This window comes from Phoca vitulina, unplaced genomic scaffold (genome assembly GCF_004348235.1).
Source record: "Phoca vitulina isolate PV1807 unplaced genomic scaffold, GSC_HSeal_1.0 scaffold2, whole genome shotgun sequence".
NCBI lineage: Eukaryota > Metazoa > Chordata > Mammalia > Carnivora > Phocidae > Phoca > Phoca vitulina.
In genome coordinates this window covers 70,286,551-70,306,248 of record NW_022589705.1, presented here as the reverse complement: position 1 = coordinate 70,306,248, position 19,698 = coordinate 70,286,551, and the positions used below count along the sequence as shown (strand labels likewise).

Sequence of the window (19,698 nt, the reverse complement as noted above, 5' to 3'; positions counted from 1 at the left end):
ATATGACCATTTAGGACAAGGCTAAGTTTTAAAAAGTGAATTGGTTTAAAGAAAGCTATTGAGTAAATAATCACACGGAGAGCACACAGATGTAGCAGAAGTTTAGGAAACAGTGGTTTATTCACCTGCTACTGAACGCCAACTGTGTACAGCGCAGTGCGGGGGGAGGGGTCGCAAAGATGGTTTTCAGTCTGGATGAGGTAGAGAAAATGAAGCGATTCATTTAAAGTTTAAAAGAAAAAAAACTAAGTGATCTGAAATCCCTCCTCTCAGAGAGAGCTAGTAACATTTTGATGAATGGCTCTATACTGGTTATTAACATTTTAAAACATGCTGAGGAAACTTAACTCTGGGATTTTACCCTTCTGGAGACAAACAGAGTATTTGGAACAACCTGTCTTGAAAGTAGTTTGAATAAAAGGAAAGGTAAAACTATAGAAAAGCTGCCCCTTTGTAGAAGAAAAGAAGTATGTCCCAGCAAGTGCTAGGGTTATGTGTAAGTCTCCCCAGTTAATAAGGGTAATAGAAAGGGCAGAGGCCCCAGAGATGTGGGTTCGGGGTTTACCCACTACTCACTAGCAAGATGATCTGAAGCCAGACATTTTTAATTTGTCAGCTTCCTTTTCTTCATCTCTAAAATGAAGATAATACCCCCCATCCTGCCCAGTTTTGGTGGTATTGGGATCAAATGAGTCAGTGGGTGAATCTTGTGAAAAAGAAAGTGCTATAGAAAAATAAAAGATGTGTGATAGTTCTCTCTGTTCCTTTATGTGAAGTTAGCTTGGGAAGTAGAGGAAATCCAGTTTTGTCCAAGAATCTGTCATAAGGAAGTAAGTCTCCGTTGTGTGGAAAGTGACCCTCGTTTAAGCTCTCATCATTCCAAATCTTTGTGACTGTGTACTTCCAAACAGCGTCCTAAACCCAGCCACGCCACGACACAGAGGCCTGTGCTGTCTAGTAGAGAGCGGGTTGTTCTGTAAAAGAATTCATAGTTCGTATCGGGAAGCTGGCAACTAGTAAAAACAGAAGCCCGAGGACCGTGTTACTTTATCTACAGTGAGGCTACTGAGAGCTGCCTTACAGCAGTGGGGGGTAATGAGCCGCACATAAACTGTCTGATACATCCGCGTCTGCCACGTAGGCCATCACTGAGTGGGAGCTATTATATAATTACCGTTATTCAACAAAACAGCCATATTTTTGCTTATTGTGAAAGCAACAGAAAAGAAAGCATGAATAATCTAGCTGACCATAAATACCTTACTATATGTATTTCTCATCTTTATAAACTATCATTTTTTTTCATCATTCTCCTATTGGATATATGGGTTGTTTCCAGTTTTTTGCTGTTAAAAATATTCTTGTAGTGAGTATCTTCATATGTGAATCTTCACTCTTAATTTCCCCCTTAGAATAGATGTCTGTTAATTGGTGCTTAAAATTGGTGCTCTTTCTTCCTGGCCCTGAAGGTGCAGGTACACAGGTGGCTCTGCCTTTTAAAGAACTAGGTCAGTTTTTCATTCTTTTGTTCCCCTACCAGATATGCTCTGACCTAAATTTCAATATTTGAAAGGAAAAGAGATAATAAATGTCAATGCTGTCTTGCAAATCTCTTTATCTTCTTTGTCATGTATCTACCCGGAAGAATTGGGGAAGGAGAGGAAAAGTGGTAGAATAAATCTGGCTGCTTGTGTTCCCATTAGGTTGCATTTTTCTAAATTGTATAAAACAAAATCAGTTCCACATTCATCTGTTTTTTTGTACTTCACCCTTTTAAGTAGCTGCAGTTTATTTCAAAACCCTTAGCCTTCACTTTTCTAGAATGTATGTTCTCTAATTGTTTGTTGCAGGATACTGTGTGTGTCAGTAGATCAAGCTTGTTTATTATTTGTTTCAGATCTTTATATCTCTTTGATACTTTATTTGCTTGATGTTTCATTATTGAGAGAGGTGTGTTAACAAATCTATTAATAGATTTGTCAGAATTGATATATTCCGAAGAAATAGTATTAGGTACATATAAATTCAGAATTAATGCATCTTCCCGGTAAATTCAATCTTTGACCATTCTGTGGTGACCTTCTTTAATAATGCTGTTGTCTTTTTTTTTTTTTTTTTTTAAGATTTTATTTTTAAGTAATCTCTACCCCTAACGTGGGACTTGAGCTTACCACCCTGAGATCAAGAGTCCCATGTTCCACCAACTGAGCCAGCCAGGCACCTCTTGAGTCACCTTTTAAATTGATTTTGTCTGATGTTAATATAACTACAGCAGTTTTCTTTTGGTTAATGTTTGCTAGATGTCATCCGTTTACTTTTTTAAAAAAATTATTGAGCTAAAACTTACCATTTCAACCATTTGTAAATGTACAGTTCAGTGGTTTTTAGCATATTCATCATGTTGTGCAACCAGCCACCACTATCTCATTCATCCTCTTACTTCCCACCTTACCATCCTCTGTCTTAGATGCCTTATACAGGACATGTAGGTAGGTTTTGTTGTTACGGTTGTTTTTATTTTTATTTTTATTTTTTTTTTAAAGATTTTATTTATTTATCTGAGAGACAGAGCAGGAGTACGGGGAGGGGCAGAGGGAGAGGGACAAGTAGACTCCCTATTGAGCGGGTAGCCCAACATGGGCTCGATTCCAGGACCCCGAGATCATGACCTGAGCAGAAGTCAGACGCTTAACTGTCTGAGCCACCCAGGGCCCCCATTATGGTTGTTTTTAAATCCAAACTGAGAGTCCCTATCTTTTTTTTTTTAAAGCTTAGTTTATTTATATATGTTGTAATTACCGATATATTTGGAATTCTTTCTACCATATTATTTTATGCCCTTTTCTTCTGTCCTTTCCATACCCCAACCCTACCTCCAAACATACACACGTACACCTTCTTGCTTTTTTTTTAAGAGCTGTATGAGGGTTTTTTTAAAATTATATTTTAGTTATTCAGATTGGAAGGTTCTTGTATGATTGTTTTTTCAATGACCGCTGTTAAATATTAAGCTTGCCCATATAACTTAAAATCTTAAAATATCCAGTATCTTCACTGCTTCCTGAACAATCCAGGGACCATACACACTTTGATCCAATTATTCCTTTCATCTTGTGTTTTAGTTTTGTTTTAATTTTTAGCCCACAAATTAGCATTATTATTATCTTATGCAGTCACTATTTAGATTTATCCCTATGCTTACCTGTTTCTTTGCTTACCATTCCCTATTCATCTTACACCTTCCTTTTAGACATAACTTTCCTTCCAGAAGTACATGTTTTAGCAATTTTTTTTGAAATTTCTGGGTTTTGTTTTTATTTCATTCTCATTCTTGGATATTGAGTTATTTATCTTAGTACTTTATTTTTATTTTTTTTAAAGATTTTATTTATAGGGTCGCCTGGGTGGCTCAGTCGTTAAGCATCTGCCTTCGGCTCAGGTCATGATCTCAGGGTCCTGGGATCGAGCCCTGTGTCGGGCTCCCTGCTCCTTGGGAAGCCTGCTTCTCCCTCTCCCACTCCTGCTTGTGTTCCCTCTCTCGCTGTGTCTCTCTCTGTCAAATAAATAAATAAAATCTTTAAAAAAAAAAAAGATTTTATTTATTTGAGGGAGAGAGAACACAAGTAGGGGGGAGGGGAAGAGGGAGAGGGAGAAGCAGTCTCCCAGCTGAGCAAGGAGCCCCACATGGGGCTTGATCCCAGGACACTGGGATCATGACTTGAGCCAAAGGCAGACACTTAACCAACTAAGCCACCCAGGTGCCCCATTATCTTAGCACTTTATTTATTTATTTTTAAAAGATTTTATTTATTTATTTGTTAGAGAAAGAGAGAGAGCACAAGTGGGGGGGGGCGGCAGGCAGAGGGAGAAGCAGGCTCCCCACTGAGCAGGGAGCCTGATGCGGGACTCGATCCCAGGACCCTGGGATCATGACCTGAGCCAAAGGCAGATGCTTAACGACTGAGCCACCCAGGCATCTCATCTTAGCACTTTAAAGATGCCATTCTGGGGTGCCTGAGTGGCTCAGTTGGTTAAGCATCTGCCTTTGCCTCAGGTCATAATCCCAGGGTCCTGGGATCAAGCCCCACGGCTGGCTCCCTGCTCAGCCGGGAGTCTGCTCCCTCTACCCCTCCCCCTTGTGCTCACTCTCTCTCTCTCTCAAATAGATAAAATAAAATTTAAAAAGATGCCATTCCATTATGTTATAGCTTCTTTGTTCCTGTTGAAAAAGTCTGCTCTGAGCTTATTGTTAACTTCTTTATAGTTCTCTCTGGTTGTTCTTAAGATTTCTCTTTGATTTTCATGTTCTGCAGGTATGGACTTCTTTAACTCAGTCCTACTCGGGATATATTGTCGTTCCTAAATCTAACAACTTAGATCTTTCCTGAAGTTTTGAGAATTCTTAGCCAATTATACCTTTGAGTGTTGCCTCTCTCCCATTCTCACCGGTCTGTCTTTCTGGAATTCCAGTTAGATGAATGTTACACTATCGCATTCTGTCTTCCACAAGTGATAATCACTCTTTTTATCTTTTCCGTCTTTTTGTCTCTACATCCCAGTGCACTGATTCTTTCTCTGGATATATTTACTCTATTCTTTAACCAGCCCATTGTGTTTTAATTTTAAAGCTCTATTTGTTTCTTTTTCAAATCAGTTTGGTTGTTTCTGGATGTCTCCTGTTCCTTCTTCATGTTCTTAGATCTCTTCTTTGTGTAAATTAGGCTTTTTTTTTTTAAAGATTTTTATTTATTTATTTATTTGACAGAGAGATAGCACAAGTAGGCAGAGCGGCAGGCAGGGGGAAAGGGAGAAGCAGGCTCTCTGCTGAGCAGGGAGCCTGATGCGGGGCTCGATCCCTGGGATCATGACCTGAGCCGAAGGCAGCCGCTTAACCGACTGAGCCACCCAGGTGCCCCTAAAGTAGGCTTTTTAAAATATTTTATATGTAACAGTTCCATTATCTAAAGTCTTATGGAGCTAATGATGCTCTTTATTTTTTCTGCTCTTACTCATTGTTCCACCATTTTCTGAAGTCTTTGGCAATTTTTATTGTGAGCTCACAATGCGTCACTGATTTTAATCTTTAGGAATCCTGAGGGGTCTGGGTTTAGGGTATAGTCCTCAATTAGAGGATTTGCATTTGCGTCTGTCATCTGTCCCCAGTGCTACCAAACTGGAAGTACTTTCATCTTTCAGCTTGGGATTTTTCTGGACCATACAGATCATGATTTTGAATTTTAATCAGAGACTTTTTTCCCCGCTTTAGGTAAGACTTGACACAATTGGGTGATTTCACCACCATATTTTTTTCTAGCTCACTCTTTGACTTAGAGTGTAGTCCTTCATGGATTTGTGCAAGGGATCTCAATTTCATCTCCTCACCTTTGGCTTTCCCTTACTTTCTAATGAACTAAACTCTATGTCTAAAAGGATATTTATGGGGTGCCTGGGTAGCTTAGACAGTTAAGCGGCTGCTTTTGGCTTGGGTCATAGTCTCAGGGCCCTGGGATTGGGCCCCACATCGGGCGCCCTGCTCAGCGGGGAGCTTGCTTCTCCCTCTCCCTCTACCCCTCCCCCCACTCGTGCGCTCGCTCTCTCTCTCTCTCAAATGAATAAATAAAATCTTTTAAAAAAATTTTTTAAAGGGTATTTATAATCTCTTTAGCATTTTTAGATGTCTGAGAGTTTTTCAGACTAGTTAGTAACATTGCCAGAAGCAGGTGTCCAGTGGTGGGTATGTATGTATGTTTGTGTTGGTGAGTGAATATGTATGTGCACATGTGTGAGTGTGTATAAGATTAAATTGTTCATTGTGTCTTGGCACTATTTAGATTGAATCTGGGAAGTTATAAACAATTTTATTTGGCTTAGTAAACATATTTCATCATTGATTTGACCACCATTTATGTTTAATTATTTTGCAGTACTGTAATAATATGCAAATGGTTACACATGTGTCAACTAAAATTATTTTATTTGATTGATGAATATTGAATAATTTACTTTTACATTCATAATTGTGTAAAAGTTGAAAGCACAGGTCTACCAGACTACCTGGCTTCAAATGCCAGACTTTGGCTGTGTGGCCAGAGGAAAATTAGTTAACTTCTCTGCCTAGATTTTCTCATCTGTAAAATGGTAATAAGAATATGTCATATGGTGGTTGTGGTATATAAATGAGATAATTAAGTATTTAGCACAGAGGGTCTATGTTTGTAGTCATTGTTTAATAAACGTTAGCAATTTTTGTAGTTATTTTTTTCATCTTTTTCATCTGGCCCAGTCTTCATATGTGTCAAAGGGGAAAAAATTAAAATTTTCTCCTTATATAATGTCTGTTTCTTCCATATTGCTTTTTTCTGGATCTAATCTTCCATCTTAACAACTTCCCTAATATATCTGGTAATTCTTGGTTGTCTACTCCTTAGTAAGAGAATGGAACTAAAAATTTGCCTGGAATCTCTGAGCCTATCGATAAGGTGTTTTCACTTTGGGCTTTGCTGTAGGCTGGCCTGGGTAGGCTTTTTGCCGGGCAACACCTGGTGTTAGTATCCTCCAGTCTTTCGTGATGGAGTGGTCAGAGTTCCCAGGGAATACTCTTTTGATCTTCTGCCTGGAGGGTAGGGTTCTGGGAGCCAGGTGCGGGGTGAGGGCTGGGTCAGGAGAGAGAGTTGTCAGTATTCAGCATACCCTACCTACAGCTAACCAGTTACATAGTCTGTTGCTAGTGCACTCTAGTCTTCGCTGTGCCCAACCCTTGGCTGAAAAGTTCTTCTCTTTTGCCCTATCCAGAGAGAATAAATGTTCAGGCTCCTGCCACAATGAGGGAGGAGCAGTTGCCTTTTGGTGTGGAGCTGGAGAAGGAATCTGAAGCTTTAACTACTTCTGAAACTGCTCTTACCCAATTCTTATTTTAGGGCCTTCCCCTTTTCTCCCAGTTCCAGAAGTACCTAATGTTGTTAGTTCCCAGCCCTTTGCAGACTGTGTGGTGTAAATCAGGCTGGTTCTCTTTGCTCCACTGCTGGCTTGTGAGTCAGCTTTCTTTAGTCTGCTAAGTCTGTTCATATGCCCATCTGATTTCCTGCTTCTAAAATGTTGCTGTTGTCACCTCTCATGTTTTCCCCATCCGTGTGGGTTTATATCTTTTAAAAAAGTTCCTTGACTATAGTTTTAATGGGGATTTTGGAGGGAATAACAGTTGTGAATTGTGAATATTCTTTCCGCTATCTTAACTTGGAAGTCTCAGTTTTTTAAATGACAATTCATGGTGTATTGGGAGGTGATCATAAGTGATATGTGCTTATTTGTAGATAATTTGGAATATAGGAAAGATATAAAACAGTTAAAACACCACTATAATTGTATCATATAGAAAAAACTGCTGTTAACATTTGATATATATCCAGTTTGTTTTCTGTATTTGTTTTTATATACACATTCACATTTTTTCAAAATTGGAATCCTTATTTTTAGTTTTGTATCATGCTTTCTTCACTTAATAAACCATTTTCCCATGTCAGAACATAATTTTGGAAACATTTCTAATGGGTTTACAATATGGCTGTCATATAACTTTGTCATGATTTATTTAAATATTGTCTATTGATAAAGATTTATATTTTTAACATTCTTTTTTCTAATCTAAATTAGACTGTAAGCTTCATGAAGTCAGGGAATGTCTGTCTTGTTCATGATTCTTTCTCCAATGCTTAAGCTAGTGTCTACCATGGAGTGATTCAGAGAATGTTTTATTAAGTGGATGAGAAGTTTTGCACCAAAGTCTGATTGTTTTCTTAAGTTAGTTAGAATTTAAGAAGGGCTCTTACTAGATTAAAAGGCATAAACTTTTTGAAGGTTGTTAATAATTTTATTTTCAATGTGTTCTTTGATTTAGAATAAGAAACAAGGATGTAAAAATGAGGAAGTGCTTGCTGTACTTGGCCATGAACTGGGGCACTGGAAGTTGGGACACACAGTCAAAAATATCATTATCAGCCAGGTAAGTTGGGAGTGACAGTTCTCTTTTTACGGCACGGTAGTCAAAGAAGTATGGCAGACAGGAGAGGTGGTCTGGTGGAGAGGTGGCTTTGTCTCACAGCTTCCTGACCTAATACCTGTAATCTCAGGCAAGTTCCTTAAGCTCTCTCTGTCTCCAACCCTTACTGAATGATAATACCCCCTAGGACTGATGTAAGAATAAATGAGTTAAGGCATGTAAAGAGTTTGGAGTAGTATGTGGAAGCGGTAAGGACCGTGTCATTTTTATTGCTGTTACTACCATCGTGGCCCCCTCCAGAATCCCTCAGCTCTAGGAACTGCGAAGATCAGAAGCCGTGAGTCTTGATAAGCTGGACATTAAAATGCTTCATTTTTAAACTTTTTTTTCTCATTTACAAGCCATTATATATCTATTGAAGAGAACTGTAGTAGCTATAAAGAAGAAAATAACAATTCCTGTAACATTCTTCCTCTGGGGTCTAAATCAACTCTCTAAAGCAACAGTTACCATGGTTGTGAGGCTCCAGGCAAAATACCACTATATCCTGTTGACTGGTTCTGAGCAGGTGTAGCCTTAACTGAGTCTGAAGTGGGTGTTTGTTTTTGTTTTGTTTTCATGTCAGACGGGTAATGTGCTAAGGTCATAACAAGGTTTGAGGGAGGCAGATGTCACACAACGGCATAAACATCCAATCATCATACTTAAGAACTATAAAAGGATCAGAAGTGGGTCTTTGTACCTTTCTAAAGGCCTGCTGGTTCTGGATGGTGGTCTACGTGGGAAGATCTGTGAGCTCCTCTGGGTCCTTCCTGTTGCCTTGCATCTTTCAGTAAAAAATGAATTCCTTGGCTTGAAGCTAATTGTATGGATAGCTGGCAGTGAGTAAGACAGTAAATAAGTCCAAATCCAAGTTTAGAGTATTTAGTCTAAAGAGGAAAATCGCTGCTGCTTTCATGAAGGAAGGGGTGCAGTGGAATCAGGCTACCACGAGGTAGTGGGCTGGTCCCTGAGGTGTGGTACCCGATCCAGGGAGGGGTTGACTGCCCCTTCTAATAGATTGTGCACTCAGCAAAAGCCAGTGGGGGGATGGATATCTGGGTTGTTGACTAATGCACTGACTCCTTCCCTGGCACCTTGGCCATTTTGTTCAAGAGCACCTTGACCAAGTCCTAGAGTGGCTGGGGAGAGAAGCTGACATCCACAGAGCAGGTATCTTCTCCACCTTATTGAAAGCCTCCTTTACCGTGGACTCTTTTAGTGAATATTCACATTGGACCAAAGTACTATCATACTCTGGGCTGATTTTGGAAGTTTTTTCACATACCTCTTTTCCAGATCTTGTTAGCCATCCTTGAGTTCGTTTCAAGGCCCTGATCATTCAGCCAAACTATTATTTGCCCACTGCCAATAATTATATATTTTTAGCTCAGGCCTTCTATCCTTCCAGACTGAGTGGGCAATGAGATATACTACCTAAAATTTCCCTCATTGAGAGTATTTCCTTCACCGCTGTCTTCCAGGAACAGCCCCAAGTGATTCTGTAATGCCACAGCAGTCCACTTTCAGCCGGTGCCAGAAATATTGTATTGTTTGTAAAATGGGTGTTCAACTTTTTCATCCTCAAATGATTATAGGGAGCTCCCCGTGAGTAAGGGTTGATTGAGGGGTGGCAGGAGTTGGTATACTAGGCGTATGAGCCACTTGCCCATTTAACTTCTCTCTTCATGACATCCTTCGTTCCCACTTGCATAGATACCACTTAGACCAGATGTTGGAGTGCTTCAGGGCATACCAGTTTCCTGGCTAGGTGGATCAGTTTAGGAGGGGCAGCTCAGGCTGCAGGATCCTAGTGTCCCACGGTCAGGAATCAGTCTCTGGGAGGACCCAGTAGCAAACCAAAATTTGTTTTTCAAAAGGCAAGTAGTTACTTGACATAAATGGCTCGCATAGCTTCTAATCCTAGGGGCCTTCCCCGTGCTGAAGTTTTCTGTTGGAGCTTGTCATGTTGGATCCACTGAGTTACAAGGACTGAATGGTAGAACTGCTTGTGCTTCATCCTGGGCCAGCTGGCAAAACTTATGCTGAGCCCCACTCTAGGCTGGTAGCTTTTGAGGCATCTGGCGAATGGTTTGGAGCAACACATTCAGATATGGTACCTCTGGCCTCTAAGATCCTGACCTGCCAAGGGAAAGAATGGTATTTGTTCTCCAACCTTACTCTAGTACCCCTTTACTCATATTTTGGTGCAGACTTTTAGTTTTTTTCCTCTTGTTTATTGTTAAAGATACATCTACTTTTTTCTTGGACCTAACTACTCAGTACAGCTCCAGTGGTCCTAAAGAGTATTCAAGGGAATCTTGTTTTTTTGGAGCTTCCATATCAAGGTGAGGTGGAAGGCCTTGTGTCTGATTATGATTTAGTGCAAACAAAGCCAGAATCCATTCTAGCCCTTTAACTTTTTACAGAAAGAAAATATTCCATTGCTATTGGCCACTTCAAACCCTCAGTCATAGGAGGCTCCATTAGGCCTGTCCTTACAGAAAACTATACAGGTTAGACATTTGGGGAAATTTTATTTTTCTTTCTAGAATAAAATTATAAAGTTACCTAAATAACTTTTTCTGTGATTACACTAATACCATTCTTAGAATCACACCATGATGTCTGATTCTAGTTTTTTGATGCTTCTGAAATCACCTTAGTAATAAGTTAGGAATTTTGTGTCTTTCTTTCTAGATGAATTCTTTCCTGTGTTTCTTCTTGTTTGCTGTATTAATTGGTCGAAAGGAGCTTTTTGCTGCATTTGGTTTTTATACCAGCCAACCCACTCTAATTGGATTATTGATCATCTTCCAGTTTATTTTTTCACCTTACAATGAGGTAATGTATAATTGTTAAAATTATCTCACATATGCCCTTGCATTTCAAATCTAGAACCTTTAAGATAGTGAAAAAAAGAATAAACAAAAACTATAGTTTTAACAAGTAGATGAAACAAAGTCTTTTAGTCCCTTGATTGACTGGCCTGTCTAAGAAAGTAGCAGAAAACCCCAAGCCCAAATGAACAAATGCCTGCATACTGTTAGCAGGGGGGAAAAAGTAGAGGACTAGACTTTAGTGGTGGAAACCTTGATCTAACGTGTACCTCAGAGACTTGGTGGATGGAGATTAACTATTAGAATGCTATGTCCTAGATCACGTATTCACCAGTGCTTGGCTGAAAATCTTCTGTGTGTGAGGGAATGAAACAATGATAGTTGAGTATATGTATGGCTAGATGTGGGAAGCTGTATGACACTGTTCCTCTGATCTGTTCTCTGACTACCCGCTTCAGAATAGCCTTGTCGGGGGGGGGGAGGGGGCTGGGTGGCTCAGTTGGTTAAGCGTCTGCCTTCGGCTCAGGTCATGATCCCCGGGTCCTGGGATCGAGCCCCGTGTTGGGCTCCCTGCTCCACTGTGGGGAGCCTACTTCTCCCTCTCCCTCTGCTTGCTGCTCCCCCTGCTTGTGCTCTCTCTCTCTGTCAAATAAATAAAATCTTTAAAAAAAAAAAAAAAGAATAGCCTTAGGGGTCACACCATAGGCCCTTTAAATCAAAATTGGGTGTGTTATGGTAAGTGAATTTCAAGAACCACTGCTCAGATTGCTCAGTAGGGGGACTCCATGCAGGTGGTAAGGCATGGATTAATGAGACTGTATATTAACAAATCTGATGATAGCAACATGTCATGATATTTGATAAATTAAGTCAAGTTAAGCCAAGAAATACTATTGGGGATTTTGAGTTGTCTCCATTCAGAAATATTCATTCTTTGAGACAGGTTGTAAAGATTTTAAGATAAACCAAATGAATCCTCTTTCTCCATTACAAAGGGGGAAGGGATTCAGAAAGAAAAATAGAGAGGAATAGATGATATTTGCATAGCGTTGTCCATATAAACTAACAAAGTTTTCCAGAGCACTGAGATTTACTACCTTTAGAATCTTTTTTTTTTTAAAACTGGGGAAAAAATATTTGTAAAATATTTATAAAAATTTAATGTTTATTTAATATTTATAAAAATGCCTTATGCAGTTTGTTACTGCTTAAAGAAGTTAGAGACACTTTTTTTTCAATTTTATTTTATTATGTTATGTTAGTCACCATACATTACATCATTAATTTTTGATGTAGTGTTCCATGATTCATTGTTTGTGTATAACACCCAGTGCTCCATTCAATATGTGCCCTCCATCATTGGGCTAACCCATCCCCCCATCCCCCTCCCCTCTAAAACCTTCAGTTTGTTTCTCAGAGTCCATAGTCTCTCATGGTTCATCTCCCCCTCCAATTTTCCCCCCTTCATTTTTCCCTTCCTACTATGTTCTTCTTCTTCTTTTTTTTTTTTTAACATATAATGTATTATTTGTTTCAGAGGTACAGGTTTGTGATTCATCAGTCTTATATAATTCACAGCGCTCACCATAGCACATACCCTCCCCAATGTCTATCACCCAGCCACGCATTCCTCCCACCCGCACCACTCCAGCAACCCTCAGTTTGTTTCCTGAGATTAAGAATTCCTCATATCAGTGAGATAATATGATACTTGTCTTTCTCTGATTGACTTATTTCGCTTAGCATAATACCCTCTAGTTCTATCCACGTCATTGCAAATGGCAAGATTTCGGTTTTGTTTTTGTTTTTGTTTTTTTTTTTTGATGGCTGCATAATATTCCATTGTATATATACACCACATCTTTTTTTTTTTTTAAGATTTTATTTAATTATTTGAGAGAGAGAGAATGAGAGAGAGAACACATGAGAGAGGGGAGGGTCAGATGGCAAAGCAGACTCCCTGCCGAGCAGGGAGCCTGATGTGGGACTCGATCCAGGGACTTCAGGCTCATGACCTGAGCCGAAGGCAGTCGCTTAACCAACTGAGCCACCCAGGTGCCCTACACCACATCTTCTTTATCCATTCATCTGTTGATGGACATCTTGGCTCTTTCCATAGTTTGGCTATTGTGGACATTGCTGCTATAAACATTGGGGTGCATGTACCCCTTCAGATCACTACATTTGTATCTTTGGGGTAAATACCCAGTAGTGCAATTGCTGGGTCGTACGGTAGCTCTATTTTCAACTTTTTGAGGAACCTCCATACTGTGTTCCAGAGTGGTTGCACCAGCTTGCATTCCCACCAACAGTGTAGGAGGGTTCCCCTTTTTCCACATCCTCGCCAACATCTGTCATTTCCTGACTTGTTAATTTTAGCCATTCTGACTGGTTTGAGGTGGTATCTCATTGAGGTTTTGATTTGGATTTCCCTGATGCCAAGTGATGTTTAGCACCTTTTCATGTGTCTGTTGGCCATTTGGATGTCTTCTTTGGAAAAATGTCTGTTCATGTCTTCTGCCCATTTCTTGATTGGATTATTTGTTCTTTGGGTGTTGAGTTTGATAAGTTCTTTATAGATTTTGGATACTAGCCCTTTATCTGATATGTCATTTGCAAATATCTTCTCCCATTCTGTCAGTTGTCTTTTCCTTTTGTTGACTGTTCCCTTTGCTGCGCAGAGCTTTTTATCTTGATGAAGTCCCAATAGTTCATTTTTGCCCTTGCTTCCCTTGCCTTTGGCAATGTGTCTAGGAAGAAGTTGCTGTGGCTGAGGTCGAAGAGGTAGCTGCCTCTGTTCTCCTCTAGGATTTTGATGGATTCCTGTCTCACTTTAGGTCTTTCATCCATTTTGAGTCTATTTTTGTGCGTGGTGTAAGGAAATGGTCTAGTTTCATTCTTCTGCATGTGGCTTCCAATTTTCCCAACACCATTTGTTGAAGAGACTGTCTTTTTTCCATTGGACATTCTTTCCTGCTTTGTCGAAGATTAGTTGGCCAGAGAGTTGAGGGTCCATTTCTGGGCTCTCTGTTCTGTTCCATTGATCTATGTGTCTGTTTTTGTGCCAGTACCATACTGTAGAGACACTTTTTTTTTTTAAGATTTTATTTTTAAGTGACCTCTACACCCAATGTGGGGCTTGAACTCACAACCCCGAGATCAAGAGTCACGTGTTCCACCGACTAAACCAGCCAGGCACCCCTAGAAAACACTTTTTAATGACATTGCCGTTTCTGTCTTGTCAGTTCAGGTATGCCTTAAGGACAGTGAGCTATGTCTACTAAGTGACCCCCCCAGTTTGCTTTTTAAGCACTTATGCTCTTTACTTAACTAATTTTTTGTCTCTTCCTCACTGTCAGGCTGATAATCCTTACTACTGTCAATGTGACTTTGCCTTACATTGTTATCTTTTTTTTTTTTTAACATATAATGTATTATTTGTTTCAGTTTTCATCCTTAGCCTACCGTAGGTGGGGAAATCAGATCATCAAACTCATTAAGTAGCGATTACTAGATTCTGACTGATTTGAAAGGTCCTATTCGAAGTATAGGCATGCCCAGTGTTAGTGGTTATCCTTTGTGTTAGCTAATTTGGCTACGCAGCGGGTTTTTGTTTTTCTTGTTTGCTTCCTTATATTGAGTGGTTGAGTTCGCTTCAAAAACCACCTAAATAAATGTGGGTATTAGAGTAATTTGAAATATGATTAATCTGCAGAGATACTAGCAATTGTTTAAAAAATCTTAGCTCAGAAGATTTGTTTCAAAAGGACTAGATATTTATTTATTTATTTATTTTTAAAGATTTTATTTATTTATTTGACAGAGAGAGACACAGCGAGAGAGGGAACACAAGCAGGGGGAGTGGGAGAGGGAGAAGCAGGCTTCCCGCGGAGCAGGGAACCTGAGGCGGGGCTCAATCCCAGGACCCTGGGATCATGACCTGAGCTGAAGACAGATGCTTAACGACTGAGCCACCCAGGCGCCCCAAAAGGACTAGATATTTAAACAAACAAAAAAAAAACTTATGCTAATGTCAGTGTTTAAGAAGGCATGATAGGAGGGGCCCCTGGGTGGCTCAGTTGGTTAAGCGACTGCCTTCGGCTCAGGTCATGATCCCAGGGTCCTGGGATTGAGTCCTGCATTGGGCTTCCCACTGAGCAAGGAACCCGCTTCTCCCTCTGCCTGCCACTCCCCCTGTTTGTGCCCCCCCCCCCCCACCGACAAGAAGATAAATAAAATTTAAAAAAAGAGAAAAAGGAACCCTATATGACATTGTTTCTTTAAAAGAAAAAAAAGGCATGATAGGAAAGAGCTGTTTTCCTGGGAAAGTTGGGGAAAATGACCTATTGAGAAGAGTTTGGAAACCTACAGCAGAGCAGGACAGTGCAGGTATAGTATCTGCTTATGTTTTTACTTATTTAATAAGAGATTCAAAGAATGCTTAAAATCAGGTAGGTTGATAGGGACCAACCACATAATGATTCTATCCTAAAAAACTATTCAAGATGGAGAAAGAAATTTCAGGCAGAATTCAGATAATAGCTTTGAATATGTTTAAGAAGGTATTAGGAACTCCCAGACTTTATTTTGAAACTATTTGCTAGTAGAAGTGAGAGGTACAAATGACTTTTTTTAAACTTATTTTTTTTAATGCTGAAGTATTTTAAGGTAAGACTAGAATTCATGTCGTTCATCCTGAAGTACTCCAGTGTGCAAAGAAATTGTTTTTCCCTCAGAAATTTATATTTTCAAATGAAATTTGACTCCTTTGTAATGGTCATTTTCAGTGGTGACTGGAAATTTATTCTGGCAATGCTGCCATAGCTCAGAACATTGTAGAAAATTCAATTTTGAGGTTGTCATTAGAGGCTGAAGCCTCTTATGTGGAATTAGCAAGAATATGTTTTTATAGAGAAAGAAAGAGTCTGAGTGAAAATCACCACGACTTAACTCTGACCCTGAGGAAGGTGATGTGTGTGGTCTGCAGAGCCACCGAGACTCTCAGTGCCACCACCTTCTAGCTGTGTGACTTCCACCAAGTTACTTCACCCCTCTGAACGTCACCTTCCTCATCTGAGAAACAGCAGTAAGAGTAATTACCGTGTGGGATGTTTGGGGAATACGTACAGTGCCTACCTCAGTGGCTGACACATGGCAGATTCTTAAAAATTCGTGTTTTTTTGGTCAGAATAGCATTCATTGGGATATATATCTGTTTCTGGTCTGTTTGCTTGGGGGGAAAAAAAGCTCAATTTATAATTCCCCACCTCAGGTTCCCTAAATACGAGTGATCTTTCTTTGGGCCTGCTGCCTCTCCTATCCTGAGCTGACCTCCCCTGCAGGCCTTGCTCATGTAGCCGTCGGGGGCAGCAAAGGAGGGGGCAGTGGTTAAAACCCTTCTGTTTACTTTTTCAGGTTCTCTCGTTCTGCCTAACTGTCCTAAGCCGCAGATTTGAGTTTCAAGCTGATGCATTTGCCAAGAAACTTGGGAAAGCTAAAGACTTATATTCTGCTTTAATCAAACTAAACAAAGATAACTTGGGATTCCCTGTTTCGGACTGGCTGTTTTCAATGTGGCATTATTCTCACCCTCCGCTACTGGAGAGGCTTCAAGCTTTGGAAAACTCAAAACAAGACTGAGGTGCCCAGGGTCTGCGACTGAAGACATTTCTGATTATTTCTGTCCTGGCAGCATGTTCCAGCTCTTGATGTTTTTAAACTTTTTTTTTTTTTTAAAGAAAAATTATTAAGTACAGAAAAACCCAGATTTAAATACATTTAATATCTCATGTCAAAAATGATTTTAATGATCCATTTCTTAAAGAAAACACTGGATGAAATTTTGAGGCTTAATGTTTTTAAAGGCATAGTTTTATCTTTAGCATCTAATTTACCATCGACTTTTAAAATTCTTTGAGAAAATACAAAACTTGTTTTATTTACACACTAATATGGAATCTGCATATAATGTGTTCGGGGGCGTACGTTTAAAAGAGGAACACCACCTCAGAGTCCTCTCTGAGGCAGAGACAGTGTCCCAAATCATTGTGCTCATATCTAAGTTGAGATTTGTTTTTGCTTTCATGCTATTGTGATCTAACGTGGCCAGTCAGTGTTAAATAAGGAAGAGAATAATCGGTAAGGCTGATGTTAATTAAATGAAAGCAGTGAGAAATATGTTCTACTGTTCTGCCAGATTTCTCAGTTCCCTCTCTTGCTTTACACTGATCAGGAGCTTCTAATAGTGCTTTGATATTAGAAATTATGTTTAGAATGTTTTAAATCACTGGGTTTTGTTTTTGTTTTTAGGAAAATATCAGTCTTTATCTTTCTTTCTACGTGGTGGGTATAGTCCCATTAGGGGTAAACTAGTATTTTTCAGAACATTCAACTTTTTCCTCATTTATACTCTTTTTATTAAAAAATAATGCATCCTTTCACTTAGCAGAAATTGCCCTATCGAACAGGTTTTGCTATTTTTAAAATGGCAGAATGTGGAAAGAAGAAAAAAGGAAATGTTAAGAGACATAAGGGTGAAATACTGATGTTTCTTTTAAGGTATTTCAGGAAAAAATATAGTTTTATATCTCTTTCAAGGACAGAAGAGTTTTAGTTTTTATTTTTGTAATTTTTATCGGGAAGTCATAAGTACTATTTAATCAGGCCTGATTCCATTTTTGAAAATCACAGTTCTTGATGAGCAGCTAATTTTTATTTTCAAAACAAATGTCATGAAAGATTTCCAGTTTTCAAAGCTGTGTGTTGGACTGCTTCAAATCCCTGTCCATTTTCTGAATGAGAACTGACTTTGTGCCAGAGCTCCCCCGCTCTGGTAATGTTTCCCTTCTGGGCGTTTATTCCAAAGTGGAGTCAGCTGTGCACCTTTGGTATCTGGCCAGAAAGTCTTTTACTCAGCTCATATTTGGGTAATGTCTTTACATGGAAATATAATAAAAATGAAGGTCTAGTTTAGTGTTGCATTATTTATTTTCCTAAGGCTAAAGAGGAGCAGTTTTTTGCTTTTATCCAGCATCCTTTGTCCGTGAATTCACGCTGTGATAACTGCCTTTCCTTCCTTCTGTGCCTTTAAATACAAATTTCAGTTCTGCACAAGTGAAACATTAAAAATTGCCAATGCAGATTGATGGACTTTGTTTTTGATTTGACAAAATTGTGTGTCATTTGTTACCTAGATGTGTGTTTATTACCCCAGAAGAACTGAGGGCTAGTCATGAAGAGTAGGAAGAAGCAGCCCCACTGCTGAGAGACGTCAGCACCACCCTGTGCCTGACCCGCACAGTCCTCCTCGGTGCCTTCCTCCTGACCCGCACAGTCTTCCTCGGTGCCTTCCTCCTGACCCGCACAGTCTTCCTCGGTGCCTTCCTCCTGCCCCGCTCCAGAGCGCCTGGTTCTTGATGTTTCCTCAGAAGCTGCATCTGGAAGCACTCTTCCATTTCCGTCAGCTCAGATGGGCCTGGGCCTGTCTGGTCTGCTCCAGCTGCCTCTTTGGGCTCCTTTACCTGTGGCAGCAATAACTAGCTTTTTAATATGTGATTGTTTTGACCTAGTCCCCTCCAGTTTATGGATCGCAGAGGCATAGGGATGGCGGACAGTACCAGTGGGTTCCTGAGGTATTGACCGATCGGGGCAGGAGGAGAGAGGCCAGCACGGGAGGTGGCGCTCTGTACCCTAATACTCGGTGGATATGCAGGGGGCAGGACGAAACAGATCCAGGCCTCGGGTAAAACGGCATGACCTCAGCAGTGTTGATCTCTGAATCGAAGGTAGAGTATACACTGCCTTTGTCTAGCTTGGCCCTCTGTGGAAGTCTGAGAGCTACTAGTAAATTTTACCGCTGTTTAGGATAGGAGCAGAGTTCCTAGGATTAATTCAGTAATTTTAGTTCCAGTGATGGTGCCAGCTTGCCCTTGGCCCTTACAGTCTCACTGTCATCCTTAATCCTTTGTGCGGTATTCCCCTCCCTGAGGAAGCCTTCTTCCGCTTGGTCTTCCTCAATCCTTTGGATTCTTCTGCACATATATGCATTATGTTGCTTTGACTGTTTTGAGTGTTTTATCATCACTAGCAGGAAGCTTACTAAGTACTGAGAGCCTTAAGTTCTGTCCTAGGTGCTATACAAAGAAAATTACAGGGAACTTAGATCCAAAAACTCATGTTTCAAGACCACCATGATGTGAGCAAGTAACTTGTATATGAGGCTATACATAGAGTTTGGTGGGAAGGCAGAAATAACTCATAGTGGAATGGTATAGTCCTGTTCAGACAACATGGATAGGGAAACCTCTGGGTCTTCTCATCCAGGATGGGTTCCAGGGAGGAGGATTTCCCAACAATTTGACCAGAGACAGATAGGATGATACCCCCATGTTTTCTAAAAATCGGTGAAACCAGAATTGCCCACACCCGGTGAGCAGGACGAAGCCGGCATCTGAGAGACGAGCCTGTACCTTCAGGTCAGAGCTCCTCTCCTGGCTCTCTGGAGGATGGTTGACAAACAGGGAAGATGTAACTTCAGGTTAAGACCCGGGGTTCTACAATCCAATATCCCACATACCACTTCCTAGTAAAATCTTGGGTAAGAAATGTGAGTCTTCATTTCTCCATCTGTTACTTAGTCAGCAAATACCAAGTCCCTACTCCGTACCAAGCTGTGCTCTCGGTGCTGGGGGATACGTTAGTAAATAGATGATAGAGAAATCGCTACTTCATGGAGTTTACGTTCTAGAGGGGGGGAGACAGACAATAATATATATATATATATATATATATATATATATATATATATATAATAGATATTAAACA

General features: G+C 40.1%; 1 protein-coding gene and 1 non-coding gene across 5 annotated transcripts in view; one reads left to right on the top strand and one right to left on the bottom strand.

Moving 5' to 3' along the window:
• Positions 1 to 18,014, top strand: part of ZMPSTE24 (zinc metallopeptidase STE24) — a 43,269-nt gene extending 25,255 nt beyond the window's left edge. For all 4 annotated transcript variants that reach the window (XM_032431973.1, XM_032431983.1, XM_032431964.1 and 1 more), the window contains 3 exons: positions 7,895 to 7,999; positions 10,736 to 10,879; positions 16,291 to 18,014. In XM_032431973.1, the coding sequence (XP_032287864.1) occupies positions 7,895 to 7,999; positions 10,736 to 10,879; positions 16,291 to 16,515 (474 nt within the window). In that variant the 3' untranslated portion in view covers positions 16,516 to 18,014. The remainder of the gene's footprint in view (positions 1 to 7,894; positions 8,000 to 10,735; positions 10,880 to 16,290) is intronic.
• Positions 8,616 to 8,719, bottom strand: LOC116627163. Its single transcript, XR_004298441.1, has one exon. It is a non-coding gene; the product is annotated as a small nucleolar RNA U13 (small nucleolar RNA).
• Positions 18,015 to 19,698: the final 1,684 nt, after the last annotated feature.